Consider the following 14135-nt stretch of genomic DNA (forward strand, 5'->3'; position numbering starts at 1 on the left):
CTGATCTCCAGTCAAACAAAATGGAGAGGTGTTGAATCTAAGAAGTCCAAAGTGCACCTTGACAAAACGTCGAGCAATTGATGGACAAAAAGCAAGCACGTGAAGAAGCAGGGCTGCAAGGAGGAGGAAAAGAAGAATAAGTTAGGCGACGAAGAACCAGCAATTTTGGTTGAAAACCAAAGTTGTTTCCGTCAAGATGATGTTATTATTATTGTGATACCGATTCCATGGATCCACCCGGGAATTGGACCGGACCGATGGTTCGGTTCTCGAGTGGATCCATGCAACTAACGGGTGGATCACGGTTCCAATTTTTCAGAACCGGTTCTTAATAGAAAGTTTTCGGTTCTAGGTCGGGAATCGCCCGCCTGGACCATGCACGCCCCTACTCTAAGCCTCCGGAGAGTGCAGCTGAATCTGGTTGACCTAAAGGTTTCTATTAAATTATTTCTTCCCTTCAATGGCAAAAACATTTTCTTAGTTGAGGATCTACATGTTTTAAATAAAGTTTACTAATTTGAACATCCAATAAAAAGTCTGCTATCCATAACACAAGTCTAATATATGATTTTCATGTATGGTGATTTTTTAATATATACGGACGTTCCCATTATATGTTCTATTATTTTAAGTTCTTTTTTCTTTTCTCTTCTTGATTAAGCAAAAAACATTTTGATTTTCGCTGGAGACTAGCCCGCGTTGAAAAGTTATTATAATTTCTACATTCTCAATTTTTTTTTGGGGAATTGATAAATGCTATATATGCCTTCTTCTTCATTTATCTATTTTCTCAACTATTTACTAGAGCACTTTAAACCTCCATCTGACCATATGTTGTTAAAAATTCCAATTTGGGTGCAGTCGAAACTTGGTTGACTTAAAGTTTCCTATGGAATTATTATTTTCCTTTGCTAGTAAAGCCATTTTCGCAGTTTATGATTTAAATTTTCAGTTTTCATAAAATACAATTTAAATAATTAGATTGTGCTACCTATAAAAATACTTTCCATTTTTTAATACGATTAAAAAGTTTATTGTTGACTTCTCGTCAAGAAAATAAAGACAAAAACGAAACGATGTACACTTTTTTTCCTGCAAGTTTGACTCAAATGTGTTTTCTTTTTCTTTTTTTAGATAAGTGATAATGAATTTTAGAACAGATTTTAGACATTCCGAGATTTTCTTTTCTCCCTCTCTTTTTCAATGTGTAGAAAAGAAAAAAAAAAAAAAAAAGCCAAACGACGTCGTCTCGAGCTTTTGTTCCCGTACTCTATCCAGTCCTCTCGCCTCCCCCATCTCTCTATAAACCTCCTCGCATGGAGAGTGTCGCAGACGCAGCAGAAACCGCCACCCATCGCCACCGCCTCCTCCTCCTCCACCGCCGCCCACGCGCCATCACGCGCCGCCCCTGCAAAAAACCGGCTCGGTACCGCTGCAATCTCGAGACTCCGCACAGCAATCGATTTCCCCCGCTCTCTCTCCTTCTCTCCCTCCCTCTCTCTCTCTAAAACCCTAATTCCGCATTTCCTCTGCTCTCGCCGTCTCCTCCGCCGATTCGCTCCAATCAATCGCGGGGGAAAGCCCGCCGCTGCCGTTGCGAGATCCGCGAGGGGGCCCCGTGAATCCTGCGGATTGCTGGTGCGGTACCGCCCCGTAGGGAAGCCTGGCGCGCAGTCTCGTGCCCGTTCATGGCGGATCCGCCGCGCGTCCGCAGCGATAGAGGAGCCGCCGCCGCCGCCACCGCCGCCGCCGCAGCTTTCGTGGATTCGTATTCTTCGATTGAGCTTGGAGGAGTGGAAGATTGCGAGGATTAAAGTATGCTGAGCGTGATTCGCGTGCACTTGCCCTCCGACATACCGATTGTAGGCTGCGAGCTCACGCCTTATGTGCTTCTGCGCCGGCCCGACAAGACTATCTCCAATGACGACGTGTCCGACTACGCTCCCCTCGATGGCTACTTCCTGAGATATAAGTGGTGAGGATTTGGTTTCTGTGGAGCTTGTGTAGGGTTTGAAATGGAAGATTTAGTTTCGAGTGCCCTGCTCTGAGTTCTCGAGGATTCTCTATATTTTGGGGTTTCAGCTCTCCTTTTTTGACCTAGGATACCTGGACCTGGACTGGCAGGTTTTTGGGTATGAGATGGGGTTGGCTTTGTTTACTTGCGTGCAGTAGAGCTGGTATAGTATAAAGTTGTGTGAAATGCTTGTGGCCTCTTGAGTTTACTTGAGTTGGGAATGCTACGTTTATTTGCTCAGTTTTGTGGTCAATCATTGTTTCTTCGATTAACTTCCCTCTCATATTTCTAATCATTGTCTGGTCCCTTTAGGTTCGTTTGTAATGTTCTGTCAGTTGGCTTGCTATGTCTTAATATGTTTTCAACTCATCCTTTCTTAGGGTGCTGGGTCTTTCCCAGAATTATTTATTTATTTTTATTTTTTGGGGTTGGGGTGGAGGGGGGTGGGCGGGCGTGTGGATTGGCATCATGGAAAGAGAAGCCCATATCACAATGGGTGAATGAGCCTTTCTAAAACTTAAATAATGTCATAGCTTATTAGGAGATAAGAGAATATAAATTTGAAGGCCTTTTCATTTTCATCCTATGTAGGAACCACTCTATCTGTAGGAGGCCTTGCATAGAAGTGTAAGTACAAATTAAGTCTTAGTGTACTACGTAGGAATTGAACTATAAACTAGAAGAATCAATGCTTATTCAAATTCACATTGTGCATCTCTTTGAGTATAATCTTCATGTCTTTTATATCATTCGAGATTATATTTCGCAGACTTTGTCATGAAACTAGTCTTGAGTAAGGAAAATGATGTTAATCGACCTCCTTTCATCCTAAAGTCTAACTGAATGTAGTTTTCTAATATGGGACTTCTTCACAATGTTTGACTCACTTTAGCATTGTTGCTACTCACATAATCAACTTCTACATGTATATGTTGTGTAGGAAACAACTTTCCATGTTGTAGTTGATTAGATCGGTAAAGAAGATGCCTTTCTGGCATATAAATTCTCTTGCTTGTGCCAATTATGGTGTCTTTCTGCACCTTGATTGTGACGCTTAAATTATGTTCGTTATTAGTTTAATTTTAGTATTAAGGAACTCATCCTTGTCTATATTTCTGATGAGATTATGTTCAGTTTAATAATATCCGGTGATGGGAAGGAAATATTGGTTCAAGTGTTTAACTTTATGAATGCAACATATCTAGTTTTCTTTGACTATGTGTCTAGACCCATTTATTGAACGGTCGCTATCAATCTCCACTTTGCAGGTATCGCGTCCAAAGTGACAGAAAAGTTGCTGTTTGTAGTGTGCACCCCTCAGAGCAAGCCACACTGCAGTGCTTGGGTTGCGTGAAGACTAAAATACCTGTTGGTAAAAGCTACCATTGTTCACCAAAATGCTTCTCGGATGCATGGCAGCATCATCGAATTCTACACGACCGAGCTGTGAGTGCTGTAAATGAGAATGGAAATGAAGAGGAAGAGTTATTTGGGCGTTTCAACAGTTCAGGATCTGGAAATATAAGTGCTAGTTTATCTAGTTCTGGATCAAGCCCTAGTCTGGCTAATGGTTCGGCATCTTTATATCCTGCAGCAGCTACTCAGAGGGCTGGTGGTGAAACTTTATTTGAAGTTGGACGATCTAAAACTTACACACCAACAGCTGAAGATATCGGTCACGTTCTGAAGTTTGAGTGTGTTGTGGTAGATGCAGGAACGAAGCTTCCTGTTGGGCATGTCAGCACCATAGTAACTTCTCGTGTCATTCCAGCTCCCTCCCCTAGTCCTCGTCGATTGATTTCAGTCGGTGCAAATGATTTGATGGGACATTTAGATGCTGATGGTCGCATTTCATCGTCAGGAACATTTTCCGTGTTGTCATACAACATTTTGTCTGATATTTATGCCGCAAGTGAATTCTACAGTTATTGCCCTTCATGGGCTCTTTCTTGGCCGTATCGCAGACAGAATCTGCTTCGGGAAATTGTTGGTTACTGTGCGGATATTATTTGCCTTCAGGAGGTACAAAAGTGCATGTGCAATCATAATTTTCGTCTTATTAGATTGGTATCATTTTTCAAGTTGAGTTGAGGTGCTTCTGGGAACTTGTCTATTGTCATGAGATTCTCTGGTGCTTGAGACATAGTAGTTTTCCTTTTCACCATAAACTGTTCTATTTTTCAAGCTATGACCTTGAACAGGATTTGTTCTATAAGCTCATAAATCTGTGTCATTTTATAAGCTTTTCTGAAGATTGCTAGACATCTGATGTGCGCAGGTTGCACTCCAGGTGTATTCATGGAAGTATTAAGAATTTTTGTTCTGAATAATAAACATCTAAAGCAATTCCTTTTCTTCTTAAATTCCATGTCCAGAAGATGGTTCTTGCGTCAATTGTAAATGTCCCATGTCCTTTCATGGTTCGATTTCCGATGTATGTTTAGGAGATCAATATATAATTGATCCATATGCACAAACCAGATTGACTTGAGTGAAAATTTCCTCCCCCGACTTCCCCCTTTGTCATGTGATTGACGTAAGCTTAGGTTTGGACAATAAATTCCTCTTTTTGTCGTTCTAGATGGAGGTTCTCTGTGTTTTTCTGGTTTGAGTTTGCTATGGGGTATTTTTTTTTTTTTTTTTTTTTTTTTTGGTTTTTGGTTTCATGAGAGCGGGCATGCACAGATTTCTAGGTGCTTAATCATATCTTATGCCATGTTTGATATTTTGAACACTTAGACCTTATAGATCTGAATCACAACTGATCTTAATTGCTCAAATGGAATTATATAGCCCACTGCACTCACAGGGGATGAAGCTTAAGTAATCCTGTGCTATGTCTGATATTTGGGTTTTGCAATAAGTACATATATGATAATTATACTCTACTCTTATTAAATTGCCGAGGAGTCTTGTTAATGGAGAATTATGCTACTAATTACAATGCTTAAGGAAACTGAGTTTAAATTATGATTATTGAATATGCATGGGTGAGGATATTTTGTCCCTGATCCATCTGTTCGAATGTTTAGAGTTCAAGTATTGGCTTCAGTTTGGAATTGCTAGATGAAGTTGCATAATTTCTAATTGTCACTATAGCTTCTTTTCAGGTTCAAAGTGATCACTTTGAGGAATTTTTTGCCCCTGAATTGGAGAAGCATGGCTATTTAGCTTTATATAAAAGAAAGACAAATGAGGTAAGCTTTGTAGTATTTGTTAGTCTCTGTCCAAGGGAGCTTCTTTTATTTTTTGTTTTTGCTATCTACAGGTTTACAGTGGGAATTTCAATGCAATAGATGGTTGTGCAACGTTTTTCCGGCGAGACAGATTTTCCCATGTTAAAAAATATGAGGTCTGGAGTCATAGGCTTGCAAATTTGCATCTCTTCTTTTTTATTTTTTGGTCTCTTGTTTATTTAAAAGATTTAATTGATTGCAGGTTGAATTTAACAAGGCTGCACAGTCTTTGACAGATGCTTTGCTACCTAGTGCCCAAAAGAAAACTGCCTTAAGCAGATTGGTGAAGGTGGCTTGATTTCTACTTCGATTCAGTTTTTCATCCAGGCAAAAGTTTCTCCATTTGAGCCCTGCAGTCATGTTCATTAACTTCTGCTCGTGTAATTTCCTTCTTCATGGTAGGATAATGTTGCTTTAATAGCTGTTTTGGAAGCCAAGTTCAGTAACCAAGGAGGTGACAATCCTGGGAAAAGGCAGCTTCTATGTGTGGTAAGATGTCTGAAGTCTTATTAGTGCCTCCATAAAACTAGAGAGGAAGTTGTCACCGACCATGCATTTTAATGTTGTTAAATGTAAAACTCCTATTTAGAGAGCTGATCATGAGCTTTGTGTACTTTGAGGCCCTAATTTACAACTGTTCCACTTCTTACAAGATTCAGCATGTCAGTAGCTAAAAAAGCAAGACCACTACATTAATGAGGAATGAAGTCAACATTTGGAGAGATCTTTTTGTAGCACTATCAGTTAGAACCAGCACCTCTGATTACCCTGATTGCTTGCTTTGAACATAGGCCGGGGGGGTTTTTAAGTGTTTAAACTCTGAGTGAATGGTGGGTCCTAAATTTGTCTCTTTGTAGTGGGATTGTTTATGCCATGTCATTTTGTGTAACCTGATGCCTATTTTTTAGATTCTAGTTTACATTAACAGTGAGCATTAGGCTGTCCATTCCGCACCTCTAAAGCTTTAAACTGGGCTCCATTTGACAACTTGGCTTACCAGCTTTAACAATGGCAGAGTTAGTAAGGCATATTAGAGAGAGAGGATTTGTATTCGGTACTTATTTCCTTGGGCTTTCCTGAGCTTTGGCAACTAAGATGCTGGATTGTCCATCTAATGTTCATCTCTGGTAGTATTTTCTTTTTACTTCTTTATATGACTTTTTTTTTGGTGTTCTGGTAGAGTAATTTGGCTTAATAGATGCTGGGTTCCATACAGTGGCAAGAATTTTCTACTGACAATTTTTGTTCTTGACTTAAGAAATCGTCATGTTATAATTTCCTCTCACTAGCAACTGTGTTCACCTGCTGCTTGTGTGCAAAAAATGGACATTTGAAAGATTAAGCAAAATTATATTTTGTGAGCAATGTATATATTTATGGAATGAGACAAATATTATGAGATTTGATATCTTGTTAAGAAAGCCGTTATGGGATAGAAAATATTAGATGTTTTAATGAGGAGCGTGAGAGATAAAATTAAATTATGAAATTACACATTTGTCCATGGATGTAATTTTAATAAAATAAGTAATTAAAGATATGAGAAAGAAGAAAAAAAGGACTGAGATTTCTTAGAAGTATGAGGCTCTTTTTGCTTTATATTAGAGTATGAAATACTGAAGCTATCCCTTAGATTTGCCTTGGTGGTTTGCGAATTGAGCCTCTTTTGTTGAAGTTGCCTTTTATGGGTTGTTGGAGTTTGACCCCCTATCAAGACTTGGGATGCATGTGCTTCCTTTAGATAGAGACACTTTATAATTATTCTGAGTGGTGGATATGCCGTTATTGTTCACCAATTGTTGGACCTTTGCTGTATCACCTATTTTTTTTTAATAGTTTTAAAAGCTACAGGTGTCAATTTTTCAAAGTAAATTTCTTTCCTTTATCCCTAATATCTTTTAAAGGATTTTTGATGGTTCATTTATACACTTTAATCTATATTCTAACTCATCTTGGGGCTTTATACATCTTTTGACCATTTTATTTTCTTCCTGCTGGAGTGCAGGCCAATACACATGTTAATGTCCCCCATGATCTCAAAGATGTGAAGCTTTGGCAGGTACCTTTCCCATATCTTCATCCTCAGTGTACAATCTGTCTCAGCTATTCCACATTTTCTCCTTTTGAACCTCATTGCCCTTTTTATTGTCATTTTAGATCCACACTCTATTGAAAGGATTGGAAAAAATAGCTGCCAGTGCAGACATTCCAATGCTTGTGTGTGGGGACTTCAATTCAGTTCCTGGAAGGTGGGTAGCTGTCATGACTTTTTGGCCACATGGTTGTAATAAACGGACTTTGATGTGATGACTGTTAATGCTTCTTGCAGTGCTCCTCATGCACTCCTTGCCGAGGGAAAGGTTGATCCCATGCATCTAGATTTAGTGGTTGACCCTCTAAATATCCTGCGTCCCCCTAGCAAGCTGGCTCATCAATTGCCACTGGTAATCTTTTACATGCATAATGACTGTTTTGAAACACAACACTGGGGGCCCCGGGGGTGGGGGTGGGGGGGGGGAGGGGGAGAGAGAGAGTCCCCCAAAAGTGGCAGTTACCTGAGAAACAGTTGATATTGCAGGTCAGTGCAAGAATGTATTCTTCTTTACAAGCTGCGGGGGTGGGGGTGGGGAGGGGGAGGGGAGGGGGAGAAGAATGGGAGTTGGTCCTGCTTCAGAACAGCAGAAAAAAAGAATGGACCCCACAACAAATGAACCTTTATTTACAAGCTGCACTAGGGATTTCATTGGCACCCTCGATTACATTTTTTACACAGGTGAAATTGTTTTGTCTATTCTTCTCCTTTTCACATCTAAGTCTTTGCTAATTTGTATCTGGAAAAGAGCTCACCCTTGTATGAATATTTCTTTTGTTGCTGCTGTAGCGGACTCTTTAACGGTGGAGTCCTTACTAGAGCTCTTGGATGAGGAGAGCTTGAGGAAAGACACGGCTCTTCCTTCTCCAGAGTGGTCTTCAGATCATATAGCTTTGTTAGCTGAATTTCGCTGCAATCCTAGACCCAGACGTTGATGTTCCAGGTGGGCAAGCTTGTCTTTTCCTTCGGTTTCTTTTATAGGACTAGAATGTTTGGATGACTTTTGGAGCTGCTTGGTTATCTAAAGATCAGAAACCCTTCCATTGGTTGTTTGAGTGTGTCCTCTGAGACTCTTACTTGGAATTTTCTCATCTCGTAAGCTCCCATGCCATCTAGTAATCTGAACCAACATGTTTTGTAATTAGGATTTGTGGTCAGGCAATTTGGTGACCATCTCTTAGCTGAGCTGAGATTTGCTGCGTGATCAACATCTTTCCTCCACAATTCATTTTTTTCATATTGGCGATGTCGATAATCTAGGACTAATTGTGTGTGATGCTGAAGCATTCGTAGGTCACGCTGGAGACACCAGGGAAAGTTATAAAGAAGCAAATGACTCGACAGCACTCACTTGTTGTAAGAATGGTACATATTCTTTCTGCAATAGTCCCACAGTTGGGGATCCTTGCTGCGATCTTTTTGTATCATCCCCCCTTTTTTTTCATCCACAGAGAAATGACAGTTCATCCTTTAGATGTGTTTTCTTCTCTTTTGGGGCTAACAGTAATTCGCTTAGGAATATCCACTTGCTCTTTTGCGTGTACTAGAAAATCCTCGCGCAGCGAGCAGTTGATTATAGTATGCATGCCCCGCTTTTTTTACTGGGTTTTCCACTCTTGGTTAGCCTGTGCAGACACAAGATAATAAATTTGCATGGCAAAGTTGGTTGTCTATATCTGAATCTCATGTATTAGTTGAGAGTAGTTGCTCCAAAACCATTCTGAAAAAAGAACTAGAAAGTACTTGAGACTTCAGAGAGAGAGAAAGAGGGAGTTTGTGGCAACTCTTCTTTGTGGGCCTATCTATGATCAATTGAAATTAACCTTGTTTTCAGGTTTGTAACAGGTTTTACTGATTTGATACCACATCCCCTCATCAAGTAATTAGTGAAGAGATATGACGAATTGTGCAATTAGACTTAGGTAAAGTCTGAACTCTGTTATACCGATTGACTTAAAGTGGATGAGCTTTGATTAATTCGTATGGAACCGCTTACAAAAGTGGTTAGCAATACCATAGAGTTGAAAGTTGGAAAATCGAGGTAGCTAACTTATTTATTTATTTTTATATTAAAATTTTGAACCATCCAAAGTGAGTAGATTTATATATTTACTTTTGTAAGTCTTGTTAATAGGTCTTGAATAAGCTGACTAATGCGTTGTAATTATTTTGAACTGGAACTACAATGAAATGTTCGATGGTCAACGTATCTAGTAGCGGGTGGAACTCTGATCAAGCCTTTGACCAATAGCGTCTCTCAAGACAATTTCAAGGATGTTTTTTTGAAGATCAAAATCATCAGAAATGCATACCGATATTCTGCAATTTGATTGTTCTTGCACCTTCTCGATGTTGTACACAAACTTAGGAAGCACGGTATTGCCTAACATCCCATCCCAATTATGGGTGAGCAGGCGACTTAAGCTGGCTCTGGACGTTTTCTGCGATGTTGAAAACAATTGATCCAGCTATTTTCAGTACTTGTCATTGAAAAAACAGTAGGGGTAATCAACGGAGCTTTCATGAATCATAAATGGTGGATGCTACTGTCGTCTCGTCTTTGGTAGAAACAAGAAAGAGTTCCGAGAGGATCATTCTGTTTACAAGCAATGGATGGAACATTACGGCTTTAACGTAGTGCGTGTCGATAGTTGATTCTTCTAGGACATGCGGGTTCAGAATTATCTTTTTCGTTTTTGACTTTGAAGGCTGTAAACCCGTTTGGGCCTCGAACGACACTGATTTGTCCAATTTGTTCAGTTTTGTGCGCTCCGTTGCAGTCATGAAATTGACCAAGGGGTGCTGGATTTATGGGGAAGTATAGCATACACAATCACGAGTTCAAATGAAAGTTATTGGGAGATTACAACTGACAAAGGCTTTGAGAACATAACAAAAACTATTGTCGATGCTATTGGCCTTTGTGCATTCATGTTCATTACATATAGTCTCAGGAGGAAAAGGAAAAGAAAGAAACAAATTAGGAACAAAAGACATGGTTCCTTTTTAAATGCATCATTCCTAGGAAACTTTATATATATTCCAGTGGAATAACTATAAAAAGATCAAGTTGCTGACACTATTTTACGCAAAGTCAGATGACTCATGGGAGAACATGGACGAGTCAATTCTTTGAAAGTTCATCTGCGGTCAAAATGAAAATAAAAAAAAATGAAATGAGCTTGTACCTGTTACATAGTATTGTGTCATGCAAATTTGTCATTCTTTGACATTCTTCTTATCAAGATATATTCATTGTTAGTGAAATAAATTTATATATTTACGTAAACTTTCTTTCACTAAAAAGTAAAAACAAAAGTTTTTATTTTGCATAAAATGGGGGAATTTTTATTCTTATAAGTGTTTCTGATTTTTTTTCCTAACAAATGATAATATCAAGACTCCAAAAGGGCATGTATCCGAATAACACGTGGAAACCAAACTTTTTATATGCTGTGTACACACTATAGGTAAGTAATTACATGTTTGATGGTTCACATTATTTTTGAACAAAGTGCTAATATTAGCACTTTGTTCATGATTGCTAATATGTTACTTCAAAATGAACAGTTTACATATAGCTTCTAATCTAAATCTTATCAAGCACACATTCTGACTTTTTCTTCGTCAAAGACATCTGAAATTTTCCCAACATCGTTGGCAAGCACATTCACATTTTATTTATTTATTTATAATTCTATGAAATTCGTAAAACATGTTATATTTTAATAGAAAGCCAAAAGAATGTACTTTTGCTTAATTGGAAATAAACAAGCCCTAAAACTTTTTAAGTTGAGGACCTATTCCTAGGTCACTAGCTGATGAACCCCTCTGCCTTTTTCGGGCCATTTTTCATGGCAGATTATAAATATCGATATCTCCTTGGATGGACACTTTATAGAGACAGCATCGACCGCTAGTAATCCTTTTATTATTGCCAAATTAAGTGCATATCAATCTTCATGTTTATTCAATCTCGGTTAAAAGCGACATAGGAATATTCTTAGCCAAAAAAGTTTCTTCTTTTCCATCAGTTGTCATATCTTCACAGAAAAAAAGAAAAAAAAGATGTGAAGGTAAATTGATACATATAAAAAAAAAAAATTCCAAAAAAGGCCCTGCATTTTTTATCTTCATACTTTACATTATTTAAAGGGTTAATACCCTAAATTGGTATATTTGTGACAAATTTACCTCGAACTATTTTTTTACCACAAAAAACTCCAAACTGGTATACTTTTGACAAATTTATCCCAAACTGATATACTTGTGATAAATTTATCCTCTATTAGTTTTCATTAAATTTTACTTTCAAATTATTAAGTTAAATGACACGTGACAGTTAACTGGTATACCAATTTGGGATTTTACGTTCCATTTGTCGCAATTTACAATTTTTTGTGATTTTTTTTGTGGTATTAATCTAATTTAGCGGATGATATATTTATCACAAATTTACTAGTTTGGGTTTTTTTGCGGTCGAATAAATTAGTTTGAGGTAAATTTGTCATAAATGTACCAGTTTAGGGTTTTTTTTTTGGTCAATTAGGGTAAATTTGTCACAAGTGTATCGATTTGGGGGTTTTCATAGTCAAAAAAATAGTTTGAGGTAAATTTGTCGTAAATGTATCAGTTTTGGGTTTTCTAGGGTGTTAACCCTTATTTAAAACACTGCAAAAATAAATGAAAGCCGTTTAATTGCTCTCAATTACCCTTGATCTTAGACATCTCTTCCCTGCATATATAAGTATTACATGTCAATCTCCTTTTCTTTTAAAAAATTTCATGCGCAAAAATTACTATTCTGAAAGTGCATTGTTCTAATAATTTTTTTAAATAATTCGCCTTTTTTAATGTTAATTGTGGGCATTCTTCATTGGTTCCATTCGACACTCCTACAACTGGTATTAAGCCAAGTGTCTTGCAACAAAGATTATCCCGAGCCTTCAAATTATATTATCTAAAAACAATTGTCAAATAAAAATGAGGAAAATTGTTTCCGCGTTTAACATATAGATTCGAAATAACCTTTCAATATTTTCTGTGCTTTTATTCTAAAAGAAAAATTGGAGATTTTGAAGACCATCTATTCTACGTACTCATGTTGCAAGAAAGAAATCTTTATTTTTGCTTAAACTTTTAAACTTTTTTTCTGTTTCCTTCTTTTAAGAAGAAGAAAAATGGAAACCGAAAATGTTCTTTTAAATCAGAGGAGTTGTAAATTTCTAGCCAAGTGCATTTTCTACGATAAATTTCCAAATATTTCTCAATTTCTTTATGAAATGATTGGTGAACTAACCGGTACTTCGAGGACACTTGCAACAGATATATTTGGTAAATTATATTCAAAATATCAACTTGAGCAAGAGCAGCTATAGTACTCAACAATAATCATCAACGGAAAAAGTATATATTCAAAACATTACGTCACGTTCCATTTTCCAAGTAAAAGGAGGACATGAGATTTCATTGTAGGAAATCAAATTTTACATTTAATGCACCACATGAAATTGGGAAATTGAGATTTGTCAAAAGTTGTCCAAACATTTAGTTAAAGTCTTCAATATCATGAAAGTGCATAATTCATTAACCTCTTATTCTAATTTTCATCCACTGAGAAAGTCGGGATAAAAAATAAAAGGAGGGAATCTCAATATATACGACTAGTTCATACTTTTTTTTTTGCTAAAAAAAAGGAAGGGAGAGGTAGATTGATGCGTACCTAATCATCTATCCATTGTACATCTATCAAATCAAGTTGGATTCGAGGAACGTGGACGATTTTGTTCCAATCCTTGCCAATTTGAGGTTCACATCTTTTGCTCAATTCAACATAGTGCTTGATGCATAATTTTTAGAGGGAAGTGAGCGACCGGATTCTTTGCTTCACGGACAATAAGTTGGGACATCGGATCAAATAAATTAATCTGAGACAAGTATGATTGGGTAGCCATTCGGGAACATTTGTCAAGCTCAGGCAGTCATAGACTAAAAATGACTCCAAAGTGTAAGCCGATCCTTCAAGACATCGGAGCAACTCCATTACTTGTTAGGAGTTATAAATTACCAGAGTACGAAGATTCAATGGAAAGTTGGACTTATTCTCCAAGGTCAATGCGAGCTTGGAACTAACAATATTCAAGGACTCTAGGGCTTTTAATTCCTCAAAAGGCAAAAATATTGGTCCCCTACAATTTACAATTTCCACTCTCAAAGGCGAGTCAATCGGCATGTACCTTCAAACAAAAGTTGGAGATTTGTGCATTCATTGAGTCCTTCCAGGTATTGTATTCCATTTTCTTGCAAACTCTTTTGCTTTGTTGTATTGTATCGATATCTAGGGCTGACGAGTTTTTTCATATTTTTGGGTAAATTGCCTAGCTCTAAGCAACCAATGAGGGATAACTCTAGCAAACTTTACAGGTCACAAATGGTACTCGGAAACTTCTTCAATAGTTTGTTCCCATAGAGACTTAACGATCTCAATTGCTTCAAATTAGTTGTGGACCTTGGCAGTTCCTCAAAATTACTATATGAAAAATCCAGATACCGTAAGAGGTTACACTTGGAAATGCATGTTCTAGCAAACTCTCTAGTAATAACTCCATCATTAACTTGGTATTGAAAATAAATGACACGTGGCCTCTTTGAAGTTGGCTTTCTCAAAAAAGGTGGGACTCCATTGACATTTGAAATTCCCTCTAACAAAGTGCTATAGAATGAAATGTGTTGAACCCCTTTTGAAATCTCACTAGTATTTAAGCGAACAATAGAGAAATCATTTTGGGCCACA

The 14135-nt window shown here is 37.7% G+C and overlaps 1 protein-coding gene across 1 annotated transcript; it reads left to right on the top strand.

The window, feature by feature from the left end:
* The first annotated feature begins 1312 nt into the window (after positions 1 to 1312).
* On the top strand, positions 1313 to 9015 carry LOC104425511 (carbon catabolite repressor protein 4 homolog 1). Its single transcript, XM_039304714.1, has 12 exons — positions 1313 to 1975; positions 3283 to 4036; positions 5125 to 5211; positions 5283 to 5366; positions 5453 to 5539; positions 5653 to 5739; positions 7256 to 7309; positions 7408 to 7499; positions 7580 to 7708; positions 7893 to 8023; positions 8132 to 8285; positions 8627 to 9015. The coding sequence occupies exons 1-11, from the start codon at positions 1818 to 1820 to the stop codon at positions 8275 to 8277; spliced, it is 1809 nt and encodes a 602-aa protein (XP_039160648.1). The 5' UTR covers positions 1313 to 1817; the 3' UTR covers positions 8278 to 8285; positions 8627 to 9015.
* The last annotated feature ends 5120 nt before the right edge of the window (positions 9016 to 14135 follow it).

Source organism: Eucalyptus grandis, chromosome 11 (genome assembly GCF_016545825.1).
Source record: "Eucalyptus grandis isolate ANBG69807.140 chromosome 11, ASM1654582v1, whole genome shotgun sequence".
NCBI lineage: Eukaryota > Viridiplantae > Streptophyta > Magnoliopsida > Myrtales > Myrtaceae > Eucalyptus > Eucalyptus grandis.

What these genes read in the sequence shown, in the direction of transcription:
- LOC104425511 (XM_039304714.1), top strand. Translation starts at nt 1,818, where the DNA reads ATGCTGAGCGTGATTCGCGTGCACTTGCCCTCCGACATACCGATTGTA. An exon ending in ATAAAAGAAAGACAAATGAG is followed by an intron (nt 5,212 to 5,282) that starts GTAAGCTTTGTA and finishes TGCTATCTACAG; the next exon opens with GTTTACAGTGGGAATTTCAA. An exon ending in CCCATGTTAAAAAATATGAG is followed by an intron (nt 5,367 to 5,452) that starts GTCTGGAGTCAT and finishes AATTGATTGCAG; the next exon opens with GTTGAATTTAACAAGGCTGC.